The sequence below is a fragment of the Globicephala melas genome, chromosome 7, assembly GCF_963455315.2.
Source record: "Globicephala melas chromosome 7, mGloMel1.2, whole genome shotgun sequence".
NCBI classification, from domain to species: Eukaryota; Metazoa; Chordata; class Mammalia; order Artiodactyla; family Delphinidae; genus Globicephala; species Globicephala melas.
Window position 1 is genome coordinate 30,042,139 of NC_083320.1, and position 18,913 is coordinate 30,061,051.

Here is an 18,913-nt window from a genome sequence, read left to right on the forward strand (position 1 = left end):
GCTTAAACATCACCTACTCAGGGAGGTCTTCCTTGATCAATCGTTTACAGGGAGTGACCCTGGTAATTCTTTTTTAAAAAAGTTTCCAAGAGATATATTGTATTGATATTATATCAGATTCATTAGGTTTCATTATGATAAGTGTTGTCGACTATAAAACGGGTAAGTTGTATTTAATTTATTAACCCAAATCCTGTAACATCAGTAATAAATAGCCATGTTTTGCAAATATGAACTCAAGTGACACAAATATTATACCTTTAATATCTGGTAATTCTCTGTCAGAGCTACGTGTTTATTGCCTTCATTGAATTTACCATAAGCAATCCTTACCTTTTGTGCTTGGCTGTCTGCTTTCCGTCCACTTCACTGGAGTATAAGCTCCAAGAGCTTACAAAATCGGGAAGTGCTCAAAAACATTTTTTGAATACACGATTGAACCAAATGTGAACAGAACTTCCGGATGGGGGCGAATTCGGCTCTGGTTCACAGCTTTGAGTCTCCCGTGTGTGCGGTAGTGGGAAGTTCACAGTAAGGCTTTTCCTTCCTCATCCTCTGGAAACTTGTACGACCTAAGAGTGTACTTGACCTCCTTTAGTTTTCTCTGGCCAAAGTCTAGTTTGTTTTGCATTCAACAACCCATAGGTGAGAAGGTCCCTAATCATTTTGTGAAGCCAGGCTACTTCTCCTTTCTCCTAGACCAGAGGTTCTTAAACTTGAAGGTGCATAAGAACCCCCTTGGAGGGCTTGTTAAAATGTAAATGTCTAGGTCCTCCTCCCAGAGTCTTTGATTCAGTAGATGTGGAGTCCGAGAATGTACACCTCTGACAAGTTCCCAAGTGAGGTTGATGCTGCAAGTCCAGGGACCACACTTTGAGAAGCAATGTTATAGACCTTGAAATTACCAGAGATATTGACAAGCAAACGTTTGAGCAGGAAGGCAGCAGCAGAGTCAAAAATTGCAAGGGACTGGCGATGTCCACGGAGGAGGAATGTTTGTAGGGATCACAGTCTCGGAAACCTACCAGGCAAGGCTTTGAGCTAAAGTAGCCCACCTGGCCAGGTAGTCCGTTACCCATCTACATCATATTTTCACCTTATAAAAAGCCACTAGGGCTTCGCTGGTGGCGCAGTGGTTGAGAGTCCGCCTGCCGATGCAGGGGACACAGGTTCGTGCCCCGGTCTGGGAAGATCCCACATGCCGCGGAGCGGCTGGGCCCGTGAGCCATGGCTGCTGAGCCTGCGCGTCCGGAGCCTGTGCTCCGCAACGGGAGAGGTCACGGCGGTGAGAGGCCTGCATACCGCAAAAAAAAAAAAAAAAAAAAAAGCCAGCTAGCCAATCTACCTACTAACTTCACATAAAAGTGCTGAGAAACATTGTCCCAAGAGAATGACCAATCATCCTGATATGGCTGGGACTGAGGGGTTTCCCGGGACACGGGACTTTCAGTGCTAAAACCCAGGAACGTCTCAGGCAAACTGGGATGATTTGGTCACCCAGAACCCAAGTCTCTTTGTCTCCAATAAAGAAACACGCAGAAAAATATCTCTGGTATAATGTTTATTTAAATAGTAATCTTAAAAAGGCTTTATACAAATCATATAAACACAGTTTGACATGGTTGTTTATTTCTTACATTGACGAATCACAGTAGAAGCTCTCAAGTTCCCTTGGTCTGGCTCAGCCAGCGAACGGTCAAATACCTTTAACTGCAGACCTTGGAAAAGTTAACCTTCTGTGTGACAGTTTAACTTTTTCCCTTGTTTTCTTGCCATTCATGCTCATTCCTCGGACTCTCATCCCTGTCAACTCCCCACTTCCACCTAAGAGAGGAAGCAGCCCTGTGGCCCTGCTGACCGCCTAGTCCGGAAGAGCGTGGAGGTAATGTGTCATTCAGTACAAGGCAAAAAAGGAGATCAGTACTGTGAGTAGGTTTCCCAAAGGGAAGGACTCAAGGAGAGGGGTCAGCTAGCCTACTTGCAGATAGAGACAACAAATGCACCGGGGTGTCCCCTGGTCAGGTTATAATCAGGCCCCACTGTCCTTCTGTCTTCCAGCAGACCAGCCTCCAGTGCTGGTGAGGTATCTACACATAGCCCTGGATGCCCTGCTTTTGTTCAGCATTTAGAGCCCACGCGGGGCCTCAAACCAGCCAATGGTGAGGATGGAGACAGGACTTTAGACGAATGCAGGTCGAGTTGTACATAACTTACAGGTGAACTGCAGGCCAGAGGTGGGGCTGGTCTTTGGGGAGTTGTACAATGGCCCAAGGGACATGAGAGGGCCAGGACCTCCGGCGTCGGCTTTGTGTGTGTGCGTGTGTGTGTGTGTGTGTGTGTGCGCGTGTGCGTGTGTGTGTGTGACTGCTCCACGCCGCATGTGGGATCTGAGTTCCCCGACCAGGGGTTGAATCCGCGCCCCCTGCTGTGGAAGTGCCGAGTCTTAACCACTGGACCACAAGGGAAGTACCCCTCACCCCACCCCGTGTTAGCTTTTGAACTCTCTTCTTCTGCAGGCTAACTCCGGAACCCCCGGGCTTGCTAGCTTCCTGAACACTGAGTTACACGGAAAGCCGAAGAGGAAGGTGGGCTAATTAAGAACTTGCTTCTGCCGCACGCCCAGCTCAGGGGGGCCCTGAAGCTAAGTCCTTGGGCTTGACAGCTTTACTTTTCACCTCTAACTACCACTGTGCCAATGAGTGCCGAGATCAGCGGTGACTCTCGGGCCCTAGGTCAATGTCACAACAACATCACTGAGTCCCACGTGACCATTCACATACACAGTAGATACAGAGAACTCAAGGGCTGGCAAAGACACACACACATATGAATAAATAGCTGTCGGCATGAACTCTCCCTCTCTGCATACAGAACACTGTGACATTACCACCTGAACTAGCATTTCCATAAGTTATCATGTAAAGGAACCAGCCAGGTGAACCTTCCCCTTTCACCCGGGTATGAGACAAATGAAATTGTGGGTGACCATAGCAGCAAAAATGGTCCGACAGTTTAACCACTGATAAGCAATAGGCTGGGCACACTGTCTGGGTTTCAAATGTATTTCCAGCACGCAGGCAATCCTTAGGCGTTACTACAAAGTCAAGATTTGGATCCTGACATGGACAATCTTATCCTTCACACGGTTTCATGCAATTCCAGATGCCTCCCCTTCTAGAGCAGTTGAGAGTCATCTAGGGCTATGACTAGCACTCGGGTGGCAGGGCTTACTCCATCAGGAGGATCAGCTATGCGGGGGAAACTGGGCGTGGAGCCGCTGGGTCAGGGAGGAGGAACAGAGGAATGCCTTAGCTTGTATGGTATTCACTGATTTCTACGTAGAAGGAAAATACGTTTTCTTCATTTTCTTTCAAGGCACTTAATAAAAAAATACATAAATGTGTGTGTGTGTGTGTGTGTGTGTGTGTAAGAACATAGGTCTCTCTGGGGTTGAAGCAGAATTAGCATTTTGGTCCGTAGTGCTTGCAGACTTCTGGTCACAACCAGCTCACGGACATCCTAGTTCTGATGCTTCTGAAAGGTTGAGGTGGTGGCTGTCATCCCAAGGAGAAGTCAGTGTTTACCAGCCTGTCGGAGAGACGGATTTATCACAACGTCTCTTACGGTCCTCTCAGCCTTTGCATAATCCCAGAGGATGGACTTGTTTTGCTCTTTCCACTGTTCTCCTTTCCGGCCAGTGGTCGCCAGTTACATCTCACTGATGGAGAAACATACTAGTAGCCTATATTTCCCCAGCCCCATCTCAGAGAATATCAGATAATGCTGTTTCCTGGGGCTTAGAGACCTGACACATGAGTGCATGTGTGTATATGTGTGCGTGCTTGTGTGTGTGTGCGTATGGTGCATGTGTGTATGTGTGCATGTGTGTATGTTTAGAAGAACAAGGAGGAAGGAAAAGGAAAAGCAAAACCACCCCCAGAGGCCCCACAAAGTAGCCTCACAGCCACAAATTCTGGGTCTAGATTGAATGAATGGCTCCTATTCACAAAGCACGTTAAGGCTTGTCCGCTTCTAACACGGAGGCGCGTCTATGGATTTTGACGTGTGAAGTTTCCTTTCTGGTTTGTTTTAAATCTCATGTAAGAAAGAGCTGTTCATGCTGACCCTCAAATGGCAATTTTCCCCTGGATAAAAAAAGTTAAAGGCAACAACATCCTACTGAAATGCTAGGACAGGAAACGGCAGCTTGTCAAGTTGGCTGGCAGAAGCTATACCACAGCAAATCCCGGAAGTCATAAGACGATCAGAGGATGGGCTAAACTGAACGGCTTTGTTTTGGAATTTGTTTTTCTAGAGATGGAAAGTCTGAAAAGACCCTTTGCTTTCCAAGTGTTGATTAGAAAGAGAAAGCAGAGACTATTGATCCCTGCTCTGCTCTATACCGGAAAAGTCATTCTCTTCTGCCTCTTGAGTTGCTCATAGACCAAAGAAATATAATAATAACAAACTCACAAACAAAATAGAACTGTGACCCCCAAAGAGATGAGCTCCTGTCTTTATCCCAGCAATGATTCAGCCACATGGTCCTAGGTGGGTCACAACCCCCTGAAAGGCTGCATCTCCCCTCCTCCCTCGACTTGCCTGTCTGTTCTGTCCACACCTTCAGTATTCTGGATCGGTTGGATCAAGATTATGGCATTCAGTTTCCAAAGGAAAAAAAATTGTCATCTTCACTAGCCCCTCTTGCTGGAATGAGACGTCAGATGCGATTTGGGTGCAAATCCGTCAGGCCTCTGAGCAGCATTTCTGGTGGTTCATCTTGACCTTGTGCTTGAGGCCATCGTAGAGCTCAAAGTTGTAGTTCTCCAGCGTGGTGCAGCTGCGGGAGCTCAGGCCTGAATAGGAACACGTGCAGTAGAGCAGCAGCCCTGCACACGTGGCCCCCAGGAGGACGCCCAGCGAACTCATGGCGATGATGGTAATGAGGATGGGATCCAGGGTGTAGAGCCAGCTCTTTTCTTTGTCAGCCAGAGGAGCCCCAGACCCGGAGGTAGGGGAAGAAGAGTTGCTCCAGTCCACCTCGTACTCATCTAGGACATAAAGGACACGAGAGACTGCATGCACTGTTTCTTTCAGGGTGAAATAACTGAGGCTCCCCCAGCCTGGCTCAGAGGTTCTTCAGAGCCCAGGACTAAGCTGTAGACTCTTGGAGCGACATGGCTTGGCTTCAAAGCCCAGGCCTGCCTCATCCTAGCTCTGTAACCTTGGGCAAGTTATTTAACTTCTCTTTGCCTCAGTTCTCTCGTCTGCGAAATAGCGTTACTAATAACCTCACTGGCTTGTTAGGAGGTTTAAATGAATTAATATTTGCAAAGTGCTCGGTGACCAGCACATAGTAAGTATGGTCTAAGGATTAGATACTTAAAGAATCTGATTCACATTAGGTAAGCTCAGATTTTCACAGAAGCTTCAGGGAGCCCTTGGAGCGCCTGGGGCGGCCCTGTGTTCTGGGCACCCTTCTTTCTCTGCCTCCTCGTCCCGACTTCCAACTGCTTCAGTTTAAATCAAAGAACAGGCTGAGGCTATTTTCACACAGTGAGTTTCCCAAGCTAGCATTCCTGGCCATCCAAGCAGCAGGTTTTTTTGAGCCACCAGACCTCTCGACCTAAATCTTAACCTTACTGCTATGTACCTACCCCCACCCCAGAATCAGATGTGGAATTCTAACCCCTTACTTCAGAATGTGATCTTATTTGGAGATAGGGGTTTTATGGAAGGAATCAAGTTAAAATGAGGTCCTTAGCGTGGGCCCTAATCCAGTATGACTGGTGTCCTTATAAAAAAGGGAAATTTGGAGACATAGATTTCTGTTGTTGAAGTCACCCAGTTTGTGGTACTTTGTTATGGCCACCCCAGCAAACTAATATACTTATAGTTCTATAGTGTGGCCAAGGCATGACCATATTCATGGAGAATTTTGTGGGATTTCTTAATAATCCCACGAAGAAGGCAGGGTGATATTATAATTTTAAAAAATAGATGAGGAAACAGAGGTTTTAAGAGATGAAGTGAGTAGGTACTACGAGTTCCCAGAGTTAACGAGCAGTTAAACTAGGAGTATAAATCAGGCTTTCTCCATCCACATCCTTCACTCTTTCCACCCCATCTTAGGGCTTCTGCTGCTTGATCTATTGCAGCCTCTCTGTGAAGGCCAGTTGTGCAGTTTTGCCCATAATAGGAACGTTAGACCGGGCTTTGCAGGGAGAGTCTGCAATCAGTTAACAAGGTGCTGTTTGGGTTAGTCACTCTGTTTCTATAGCTACACTTGAAGTGTTTGATTAAGGTCAGGTTTAAAACAGCTGCTCTATAAACTGCCCTTCTTAAAGGCATCAATCTTGGTCTAAAGCTGTTCTTTGAGGGGAACCTTGGTGATCTCTCTTGGGGATCAACTCTGGCACTCAGAGACTCCCAGAGAGACCTGCGTTGCTCTGAGTCGAGGGCATCTGCGTGTTTGCTCAGTGCCCTTCCAGTCAGGACTCTTGCTTCAGCCTTATGAAGTACGTGTATTTGAAGTAGGAAAATCGAGCTTGGAATAAATATGATAACATGAGACGGGCAGTGTGGACAAGAAACCTAAATCCTGCAACAAGCCCCAACTTGGAGTCATGGACAGTGTGAGAAGGGTTCCTGAAAGCCATGGAATTGGAAACCACAGCAGGCCTGAGAGAATATTCACAGTGACGCTCATTCACTCGGCCCTTTTTGGAAGGAGGTCAGTGGGTTCAAGCAGAGACATGTGTAGAGAAGCCCGGCTTTCACTTCTAAAGGGCTTATTCAGATTTGAAGCTCATCAGTGTCGAAAGTTGCCCAAAGTAGGAGACCTGTTTCCGATTAGGCAGAGGGAACTCAATAAACTTTCTAAATCGCTAAATTTGACCTTGAGAGAGCAATTGATAGTTTCTTCACTCCTCTCTGGATTCATTTTCACTTATATTCCTGGCCGATAGTTCTAAATTCTGGCCCTCCAATACCCCGGACATGATTTTTGTTTTTGTCTTTATAGCCAAACTTGACTGTCATGATTATCTTCTAAATCACAGCAACTCACCATCAATTTCATCCTCGTAGCCCTCCCTCCCATGTATTTCTGGGATGTCCACTGTAAGAGAAGAGAAAACAAAACAAATCAAGTTATAACAAGTTCTATTGCCGTGGCTAAAAGGCAGAGATGTTACCTTGCTGAGATGACTCCCCAGCACTGCAGGCAGCTAGAGTCACTTTCTGCTTCCAGGTCAGTTATCATGTACATTGCTGGATTCTTTCCCCTTCAAATGATTTGTCTTTACTTCCAATGATAACCAGAAGAACAGAAACAATAAGAAAGGCCTCTAGCGCCAAGTAAATGCTCCCGTGCGTCTTTATAGTGACTGTTGTTTACAACCGACGTAGGTCTGAGTTTTATCTAAGGGACCTTCAGTGGCCTCTCATGTCCGTCATCAGTTGCCATGACTGCGACGTTCATCTGAGATAGCAAACTGCCCCTCCTCATGTGCATGCATCTAAGTGGGCACAAAGTATGAGTCTTTCTCCTCTGGATTTCAAATAAATGTAAAGTAATTTAAGGAAATCACATTTCATCATTACATTCTTTAATGTAGAACTAGAACTGGAAAGAATGTTATAACGCCTGTCCACCTCCATGTCTGTGCTAATATCCCTTCTCTTTTCTGCCCAGTCTATTTTTCCCATTGGCTTTCTTCACGGTGTAGAATAGATCAAACATGGGCATCCAATCTGACTCGCCCAGGCTTGAACAGAGCTAAGTTAATTTACTCTGAATTTTCTCCAGTATTATCACTGTCTATCTTTTTCTTTTTTTATGATAATCTTTTGGGGAATGGGGAGGATAATTCAGGTCTCTATTCACCATGTTGTCCATCTTACAGAAATCAGAGCCAATGGAAACTACCTGCCTAAAATGGTAAAACACTAAAAAAGAAAATCAAATATGTGGTGAAGAAAAGAGTCTTATCATTTCTTCCTGTCTCACAAGTTAATTATACCTGTGTCTGCTGTCAGGTCAAAATGGCTCCCGTGAATGTATGTGGCCCTTCAGGAGTTTCAACCCCAAGTCAGGTGAACTACCTCAATGTCAGCACTATAAATTTATATTAAAAAAATCAAGGCTTAACACAAACCTCAAATTCCAAACAGCTAGAGTATCAAACAAGAGGAATACAAGAACTTCAGACCAGCCTGAACTTCTCCCTCGTCTGCACAACACCTCGGGGAAGATCTACTTGACTATGACCTGAACTGAGGACCAATCCATCACTGCCATACCTGACATTCAGTCTTGCCCTGCAGACAGTGGTTTTCATCATGTTCGAAGTCTTCTTCATTCCTGGCCAAAGTGCTAAAGCACATTCTCATCCTTTTGGTCGCCAGTAAGGGATGCGGAAAACCACTTGCTAAGACCCTACTTGAAAAGATGGTTGCCACGTGGCACCAATCCTCCAAAAATCCAGCCTGTTCCTGGCATGTTTATAGCACAACAACTGGTACCTGCAGGCCATGACAGCTTCCCCACCTCAATGCCCAGCCCCTGTGTTATTCTCCAGGACTCTACAACGCAGGCTGTGTCCTTGGAATGAAGATGTAAAAATGAATCAAGAGGCAGGTGGTGTCTGTCATAGGGATCAAATCTGGCTTGTGGAAATCAACCTGGAGTTGTGTTTTTTTTTTAACCTTATGACAAAAAAAAAAACACAGAAGAAAACCATCACATTTCCAACAATTAATCATTTTTATGGGATGCTCATATGTCAACAGCTTCACGGTTAAAAGATGCAGAACATTGGATAAGAATATGTGGATTAGCCCAGGACGAAAACTGCGGGGCTCCTGCCAGTGACTTTTGGGCCTAATCCTGTTCTTGCTTTTAGGGATTCAGTCTTTGCCAAGGATGTGACAAATTCTTGGAGGCTAGAACGCCACCTTGCTCCATCTCACACCCTCAGGGAAGAACTCTTAAGACACTATTGATCATGGGCTGGAAAGGAGTAGATGTGGCATTGATTTCAGTGGAAAACGGGTAAGAGGATGGTAATGACTATGAGAACATTTTGTCCCAGGAGATCACAGCCTCTTGGCTCTGTGAGCAGAGGACTGGATGAGATGACCTCCCAAGAATAGGTCCATTTTTAAGGTTCTATGAAATTGATTGCCCAGATGTGGCTGAGATTTCTGCCCCTGGAGGATCAAAGCCTACTTCAGGTGAAGAACACTTTAGAGGCTCGACTTGGCTTTTTGCATAATCACTGCTCCCAGGAGTTTGGGTGAGTGGGAAGGGATCAAAAGAAGGATAAGTTAATCAACATTTTCAAAAGAGCATCTGTTCACGAAGCCTTAAAGAAAGAATGACACACTGGGGAAAACCCCAGTAAAGGGAACATTTGTACAAAAAGCAATTTACTTTGATAGCAATTTTCTCTAGTCCCCTTGCTAATATTCTTGATATCTGTGTTTGATTAAGAGCTTTCTTTCTCAGAAGCCTCTTTGCCCTGCACGGGTCACTTTCCTTTTCTGTTGAGCCCAGGAGGTAAGCCTCAGCCTGTTTCCTCAGGATGCTGGCAGGGAGGGTGGATGTCCACCGGGTCCCTGTAGTTCTAGTGAAAAAAAGGCAAGGGCGGGTTGGACGGAGAAGGGGTGACCCAGGAGCTCAAGGCAAAGAGTGGAGGAGGCAGCACCTCCCTGGGAAGGGGACATGACAGCCACAGGATGGAGACCTGGCTGGGGAAGTGAGGTAGATGGCAAAAGACTGTGGAGACCAGGGACGTGGAATTAAATTTTTTTTTTTAATGAGGAAAAACTTGGAGAGGACCTTCCAGGACTCTGTTTTAGTAGGTGGGTGTGTTTGTGAACGGGAGACGGGTGAGGGAGAATGGAAGGAGCCCCACCTTTAAGAGAATACAGATCAGGAATATGGATCTTCCCACCCACACAGACTTCCACTTTCAACCTTCGTCCTCACATGACCCTGTTTCCTTCTGGGCACCTGCTCGGATTTCAACTCAGATCCGTCTGACTCCAAAATCTGAATTCCGACACTTAGTATTGTATCAGGGCCAGAGGACACCCTCTCCCCTCGACTCCCGCAGGTGTGCACTCAGGCAAACCCCCATTATCATCCCTAACCCATCCCAAGGGTGCGCCCTGTCTCCATCCTAGTGGGCTGGATACACAGCCCCTGGCTGTTTGCCTGCGTTGCTGGCTCACCACTTGGATGGGAACTCACGGAGACTTCTCACGAACGTGAGGATGCCGTGATCTGAAATTTGGGACTTCACATTTTTCCATGATCCCCAGACAGGGAAGGCTGATTTACATTGTTCTCCAAATGGCAGTTTTCACTTACTGACTAACCAACCGATCAACCAACCCTCACTTATTAAGAGGGTTGACTACGTGCCCAGAAACCACACGGAGGAGTTTGGGAAAGGAAGATGTACGGGACCCGGTGTCCACGATCGAGGCCCTTCAGTGTGATTGGGAAGCAAGGACTCACCCATGCCAAAATAGCATAAAAGAAAGTGGGGGTGGGGCTTCCCTGGTGGCGCAGTGGTTGAGAGTCCGCCTGCCGAGGCAGGGGACGCGGGTTCGTGCCCCGGGTCCGGGAAGATCCCATATGCCGCGGAGCGGCTGGGCCCGTGAGCCATGGCCGCTGAGCCTGCGCGTCCGGAGCCTGTGCTCCGCAACGGGAGAGGCCGCAACAGTGAGAGGCCCGCGTACCGCAAAAAAAAAAAAAAAAGCGGGGTGCTGTGGAGGGGACTCTAAGTGCTGACGAGTCTGGGGCAGGGATTGGGCAGATGAGGCTGTGCCAAGGCAGGGAAAAAATGTGGGAGGGAGGAGGAGACAGCTTTGGAATGGAGGCTGCTGCGAGGGATGGCGATGGCCTCAAGCCCGGCACCCGAGCCTGTTTACTCGCACACTGATCTCTTGGTTTGGGGCTTGTATTCATTTTTATCAGATCCACTGAGGCATTCAGAGATTGCCCTGCCCGCTCACAAGTCAAATATTCTCCAGCACCCTTGTCAGTACATTGCAACCCTACAGTACAAATGGGGAACAGCCATACCCAGCCATGAGCTCTGCCTACTCTAAAAAGGTGTGATTCTCCCAGAAGGGTCTGGAGCACTGCCTGGCACTGTAAGATCACACATGCCATGCAAGACAAATGCCCCAGACACTCCAACCTGTAAACGGAAAATTCCCCGAGTGTGGTTTAGGTCTAAAACAAGAATGCCCTCTCTCATTTAGAGTTTCCTTCCCACCCTCTCTCTCTCTTTACACACACACACACACACACACACACACACACACACACACTTTATCTTTTCTCTCTCCCTTATTTTCTTCTCTTTTTTTCTCTTAAATTAGGGTCCTTTGGGGTTAGTTTGCTTTTCTGCAGTTACAGAAAAATTTCGACCTTCCCTTTCACCACATCTCCTATGCCGTGGCTGCTGTGAGTATATTTTCATTGACATTGTTCTGTTTACTTTCTACATCAAAAAAAAAAAAGAGCCTCACAAGATAGTTAAGAGAGTGAGGAGTGTACCCCAAACCACTGGCTACTTTTAGATAAATGATTTAAGACCATCCGTCCCTGGATCGCTGGCACACCCATCAGGACACCAACGCATGCTGGCTTTCTCTGAAGAGTCCCATCCAGGCCAACTCCGAGCAGTGGCTTAAGAGGCCCGGTGGAAGCTGATGACAGGCTGGCCATCCAGAATGTGTAGCGGACACACTCTAAGGCCGGTACCCGAAGGGGAGCAGCACGGAATATGGAGGAGCGCTAGACTGGGAGCAGGCTTCCTCCTTCTCCCCTGAGCTCTGCCACTTCGCCCAGGTGTGAGAGCCGGGACGAGTCTCTGACCCTCCCTGGGTCTCAGCTTGCTCCTCTGTAAAGTAAGCACTGATGTTCCTTCCTGCTTGAGAACTCATCTTTACAGGAAGAAAATGAGAAAGCTCTGATGGCCTTTCTGCTGAGGCTTGCCTGAAAAGGGCGGCTGGCTGTAGACAAGGCAACTTCAACAGAAAAGGGCTCGCCACTCGTCTTCACCCCGGGTCTGTCCTCTCCTGGAGGTGGTCACACCTGAAGGCATCCACCTTAAGGTGCCCGTGGAAGGAGAAGACCATGCAAAGGACAGGTGAAAGGAAGCCCTGAGGTTCCATGTTTTCCATACTTGCTCGTTTAGCTTAGGAACCAGTCCTGCTAAGGGGCAACTGAGGAACTGACAGAGCTAGGAAATGGTTCGCCAAGTTTGAAGCCTCCACCTTAGCTGAGGCAGGGCTGACAAGACCTGGTGAGAAGCCAGTTAACCCACACGTCCACTCAACCCACCAAACTGCAACCAGCCTTTAAAGCAAGGATTGAAGAGATGCCTACAGAGGAAATCACTGAAACCATTCACTTTCAAGGATACCAGGGGTCATCGCGTCTTCTTCAAGGAGGAAGAAATTGAGGAAGGAGGGTAGAAAAATGCAGTAAGTCATTGAAGAGCTCGGCAGTAGAACTGAGAGTCAGCCACCTTTTCGACACCTTGTTTGGGGCTGTGATTTATTTGGGATTAGCTCTTGGCCACTTAGAGCCCTTGTTGAGTTTGATTCCAAGTTCCCGAACCCCCCGAGCCAACTAAATCACACTGGACCTTTCAGAGGGGAGTAGCCTTCAGAAAATTCTCTCAGTCACTTTGTTCTGATCCCAGCAGGAGACACAACACTGTGATCTCAATAAATGAGAACTCATGAAGGACTAGCAGATATTTCCTGGCCCTTCAACGTGTTTAATTCAGTTTAATATTTAGTATTGGCTGAAGGTTCCTACTCCCTACCACACTTAATTTCCCTAATTCAGTTTGTTCATCCCCTGTTGCTAGAAGGAGCCAAAAGTTCAGATGTAGATCGAACGTTTGCCAAAGCTCCTCCATTAGAGTCAGGCTACATGAGAGCCATTCATCCCGTGCTGGGTTTGGCTTGAGTTTAGAAACACCACCAGAAGATCCTTTATCGTGGGTTTTTTATCTCTTGGGCTATAGCCAAATCTATGCAAAGTCATGGAAAAAAGTATATATTTTTTTAAGTTTTCAAATGGTTTCAAGCTGGAAAAGAAAAGGGGGCTCGGTTTGTGATACCAGAAGACTTTGAACATGATTTTCTATTATTTTTAGTTGAATAATCAGGAGGAAACACTAAAAAGAATTGGAAATACTGACTGCAAATGAGAAGGCCGTGAAATGACCTAATAATACTTCCAAGTGCAGAGGCAGATGAGCAGCTGAGGCCAGAATGGCTCCACTGAGCCCCAACGATGGCGTGAAAATAAGAAAAAGGAGACGCCACAGAAGTGTGTAGTTATAAACATAGGCTTCATGATTGTGCAGGCTGGAAAAAACCAGTAAGGCTGAGGGAGGAAAATTCTGGAATCTTTCCTTTGCTCTAGGTCTTTGAGAAATCAGAGATAGTCTCCATTACTGTAAGTGGGTATGTCCACAAGAAAGAGGGCCTTCTTTTGTTGGCTACCTTCTCTGAGGGTATGAAGGTGGGAAAAAGAAAAGTTCGGAGAAAAGTGTCCCCCTTCCACTGCGTTCTTGATGTTTTTCCTGAGATGTTAGGAAAAAAGTCTCGTATCTTCACATTTCAGGGAGTTTGCCAATAGGCGTTCACATTTCTCCTCTCCTCCAGTCCCAAGGTTCAAGAAGTGCATAAATGGAAACACTGCACAGGTGGAGAGGTTTGGTATTACCTGGGACCAGTGGAAGGATGGAGGAGAAACAAAACTGCATGCACTTCCAATGTGAAAAGCAATGTCTTCTTAAAGATTGTCCCTCTATGTTGTAGGTCTTTGGGAAAAAACTCTCTACACACATGTATCTCACCAAGAGAGTTTGCTTTACTTAAAAGTTGGGCTCTTCTGAACACAAGGATCCATGACCTTGTGATAAGATTTTAGGGCTTCCAAAGAGGTACCTCTCTCTGCCCATTCAAGAGATGATTTCCCCCAAAAGTTTGCTGGTGGCTGAGAACTGCGGTTATAACACAAGAGAGTAATTCCTCCGACCTTAGGTTTGGTCTCCTGTAAAAATGCAACTACTTGGAGGAAGCAAGCAATGAAGCCTCTGTGTTGGGAATCTGACGGGCTCTTCTGGCAGGAGGCCGTGGTGCAGGGAGGTGGAGAAAGTGCAGGAATGCCAGAGAGAAGAAAAGGAGCCACCGAGAGAGGGGGCAGCTGCAGAAAGGGGAGGGTGGAGGTTGAAGATGAACCACACCCGACCCAGAGGTAGACAGGTAGGTGGAAACGGGTCCTTCTTGGGGAAAGAGGAGGGGACGGTGGCCCTGTGAGGAGTTCAGAGCCCGGAAATGATGACGGCGGTGAGAGCTCAGGGCTTCCCGTGGATGCCATTCCCGAGCTCGCGATCCTGGTGTGCAGTTGGCCGAGGTGATGAGGCACCCTGGGGGCTCCTTTGACAACCCACGTCAGCCCCAGTCTCCGTCCTAGTGACTATCTTCCCACCTCGGTACCAGCTGTCGGAAGTGGCCCAGAGAAGCGATACGGAAGACCACACGGCCCTCGGGGTCCTTGTATCCCTTCTCCCAGCCCCTTGGTGGCAGCAGGGAGATGCAAAGAGAGGAAAAGATTCGTAACAGACTGTGCTGAAAGGAGCCTCAGTAACCAGCAGGCCGACTGAGAATAGGACTTCGGTCAAGGCCACCTCAGGCTCAAAGCGTTCTCCGCATTCCCTTCATTACTGGAGTTGGCTGCTCTCTAGCGAGTTCCGAAATCCAGTCCAGCATCCGGTTAATGAGTCCTGACGCCTGAGAAAGAAACTGCTGCTGCTGAAAGCCAAGACGTGGTCCCTACCATTCCCGTTCTGGATCAGAGCCTTTGCCTTTGGGTGTGTCAGTCAATGATACTAAAAGGGTTCAATTTTGCACAATTACACATAGAAGACAAAACAAGCTTGTGTGTGTGTGCACGCCCGTGTCTCTCACCCACACCTCCCTCTTGTGCTTTTTCCCCTGAGTCACCAAGAGTTATACCCAAGTCTCAAGCCCTAGAGGCAGCAGTCCTGGATTTCTGGCAGGTTGGAGAAAGCTGGCAAAGCTCATATATGGCCGTCACACTATCCACTACGCTCAGCGTCAAAGTCACACTACTTTGACCCCTTGGTCTAAACGCACAGTAGAAACAAGGGTAGCAACTCTTAGAAGAAACGGTGTTTTGAACTAATGGCTCCCTTGGCTTCTCTTCTACTTGTCCTTCCTCTCTGGAGCCACTTGGGGCTAGCAGCTTTGCCTGCACATCGAAACCTCCCACTGGAAAGCCACCGCACTTCCTACTACCTTTCCTCGGGTCGCATTAGCCCTGACCCTCCTCAGAAAGAAGCTGGGTGCCTCCTTTCAGCCAGGAAGGCCTGCTCTTCTCAGGGCCGTTATGGGGCCCTTGGGCACAAGGCCACAGGATTAGGGACTTTCTGTTGGCACGTGGGCCTCCTTGTGGCTGTTGGAATATTTTTGTCTGCAGCACAATAACGTGCACTGACCTTAAAGGATGTTTTTGACACAAATTTTTTAGTAGAAAACATAAATAAATAACAGCAAGGCACAGCACAGTCACTCTTTGAAGAAAAAAAGTGGAACTCATTAATCATGGAGAACAGGGCTCTGCCTGCTGAACCAGGGATAGAATTAACTCCCGGGCTACGGTGGCCACAGCTCCAGCGAGCTGCATCTTATAGCCAGGCTCACATTCTCCGCAAATCAGCATTAAAAGAAGTCCCTGTGATTAAAATTCCCTTCAACTAAAATTGTCCTCAGTCTTCCCTTGCAAGCGCTCCGCCCACTTTAGAGAAAGAGAGAGAGATAGTCACAGAGATTATGTGGCTTCTGCACATGACAGGGGATATAATGCAGGGTGTCCGCTGGTTTGTTACCCTCTCAAATGGGGGCAGGTTCATTTTAAAGGTAAAACTCAGCCACCTGAAGCATCTATTAAAATGTAAACAGGCACACCATTTGACCCAGATATTCTATCCCAGAGAAACTTGCACAAAGAGGCAACCTCAAGGATGTTCACTGCAGTATTGTTTATCATAGAAAGAAAACCTAGACACAACCTGAATGACCACCAGTAGGGGAACAGTTAATAAACTGCGGTACAGCGACATGATACGAAATGCTAGACAATATCTGAAAAGGATGGGGTAAACCTGTCAGTGTGCAACAAAGTATCCTCAAGACCTTTATCAAATGGAAAGAAGCAGGTTATCCAGCACAGTGAGCAAATGTTGATACTATTTACACAAAACCAAACTAACCCCAACGAAAGCAAACTGCGTACTTAGACATGAACATATACATTTGTAAAGGTATAAACCAAGGTCTGGAAATATATACCTCGAACAATTTCTCATGGTTCCCTCTGGGGAGGGGGTTGGGACTGGTTAGCAATGAAATGAACTTCTTTTTAGAAAAATTATTTGCACTTTCTGAGGATATAGTCACGTATAACTTGTAAGTTAAAAAGAAATGAAAAGAAACCTAACCAGAGACCATCTTAAAATTTTCCCCAACGGCCTTTTTCAGTATCATAATGACTCCGGTCATGAGCTTCCAAGAATAGGTGTTTTCCCCACCCGGGGCCAGTCTTGCCTCCAGCACGTCTGTTGCTGACTCTTCAAATGGCCTTTCCTATTTCTTGGTCCGATGCTGTGGGACTTCAGTTTTATTGGGAGCTTGGAAGTCAGTGACAGCAAAGCCCAAGAACAATTACTTTACTGGAAAGAGAACAGAAGGATTCTGGGTGTCCTGTCCACTGGGCTTGGGGCAAGAATGGTTTCTGCTGTCTGCCCTGAAACACCAAGATTCTGCCCTGTGCCATGTAGAAACCATGCTAAAAGGGGGTTTTCTGTTTGGCAAGTCCCCAAATCTTGCATCTCTTCCATGCTTAAGTTTGGGGCCAAAAGGAACTCCTCCACACAGTGCAAATGTCGTCTGGCTGAGGCCTGTGGCCTAACGCCTTCTAAAGGCGCAGGTTTCTGATTATATCGAACCTCGAGACATACTCCAGTGCACCTGATCTGTGTCAGGCTTCATTAAATCCTACACTGTTCCTAGCTGTTAATTTATTTATATAAGCCGATCTTTCCCCTGCTGATTATAAGACCATTGGCTGGTGTTTCCCTCTCCCCTCCTTTTCCTCTGGTTGGATTTCTTTTGTGTTTTCTTTGGGCCGTCATTGAAGTGGATGAAAGGCAAATTACAGCTGCAAGAGCCCCAGCGATGCACACAATCACAGAGAGAAAACAAGCCGCACCTACAGATCTGCAGTTCGGCTCAGATGTGGAGCCCATAACACGGACAAATTAAAACTTAAAAATGAAGCTCTTTTCATCAGAGATTACAGAAAGGCCAACAATGTTCGTGCAAAACAACTGCAGAGTCAGTGAAGAGAGGTGATGAAAACAAACACAGGGACACAGCCGACTGGCCAGGCTGCAGGTATCTGGGCTTAGGAGGGCAGAGTCTTGCTTCAACCGCAAGAACGCACATTTAAACTATCATAAGGCCAGGTAGGAGCCAAGACAGACGATCCTGGGCCTTGACATCTCGTGTTTATGACCCATGGAAATACAATTTCTGTAACATTTATGCTTGGGTTAGGTCTGAAATACCATACTGATAACAGCGCTGTGTTTGACACCTAAGATCAGAATCGTAACAGTCTGCTATTTTGGGGAAGAGAGAGTGCACGTAGAATAAGCCTTGGGATCAGAACCAAGGTGGGAAAAGCAATGATGAAATTCTCAAAGGTGGCTCCCAAGGCAGTATTGCTAACGAAGCATAAGCGATGGCTAATCTCATTCACTCGGGCAAGTGTGGTCCCAGGACAGCTCATGAAAATGTTGACTGAGCCTGGCTCTTTGCCGGAAATAAACGCTTCTGAGATGCTTTCATTTCATCTTTTGCTAATGGGAACAAATGGCTTTAAGAATGGCCAAATGTTATGTAGACAAAATGGGTAATGATGCTCGTCATTAGAGGAACAAACAATGCTCTAAACATGGACATTCTGCTCTTTTCTCCTGCAGAGGACAGACAGTGACATCTAGACTGAGCCATCTGTACTGACAACACTTCCTGTAAGATCTGAAAACCCAGAAGCCTGTTTCCTTTACCACCACTTGGGCAGGTTTATAGCTGTAAGAAGTACTCCTTCCTGGATCTAGGTTTAGAAAGGAAGAAAAGCAGGATTCTGACAGAAATAGGATCTCCTGGACAAGCCCCTTTTCTTGGGACCTTTAGGGATGTTCTCAGACTCCGAGGAAGGCTCCTGGGTTGATGGAATGCTTCTAATACAGCCCACGAATAGGGAGTGATGGAAAATTCTTCCACCACCTCTTTTGACCACCACCTAGAAACACTGAATAGCTGGGAGGCTGTCTTTCCTAGATTTTTTGCCCCTAATACCCTCAGAGAGAACTATTTTATATAACTATATCACTAACTACTCAAGAAAGAGACCGAAAAGAAAAATACTCGTCAGTAAGCTCTGGCTTTTGAGTAAGTTTCCCCAAGTCCCCCTCCTCAAAGTTGTCATAGAATTGTTCCTTTTATAAAATGTTCCGCCATGCTATTTCCAGGTTCACAGTAATCATATTATTATCTTCCTTACTTGCTCCAAAGTCTGGAATATCTTCGAGCCTGAACACGCTACAAGTTCCCATTTTGTCTGGGAAAGTGCTCATAAATTGGACATCGACGTCCCCGTGGAAGTAATCATTTGGTAGGCAAGGCGTGAGACGTCACTACTTCTTCTCCAAAGGAAGCTATCTGTCTCTGCAGAGATGAGTACATGATTCAGCTTCTCTCATCCCACCTGCCCCCCCGG

The 18,913-nt window shown here is 46.8% G+C and overlaps 1 protein-coding gene across 2 annotated transcripts in view; it reads right to left on the reverse strand.

Annotated features, from left to right (window-relative positions):
* Positions 1-1,553: 1,553 nt before the first annotated feature.
* NRP2 (neuropilin 2) overlaps positions 1,554-18,913 on the reverse strand; it is a 114,987-nt gene continuing 97,627 nt past the window's right edge. For both annotated transcript variants that reach the window (XM_030853985.3, XM_030853993.3), the window contains exons 16-17: positions 7,070-7,120; positions 1,554-5,051 (exon numbers count right to left, since the gene is read on the reverse strand). In XM_030853985.3, coding sequence (XP_030709845.1) covers positions 4,747-5,051; positions 7,070-7,120 — 356 coding nt within the window. In that variant the 3' untranslated portion in view covers positions 1,554-4,746. The remainder of the gene's footprint in view (positions 5,052-7,069; positions 7,121-18,913) is intronic.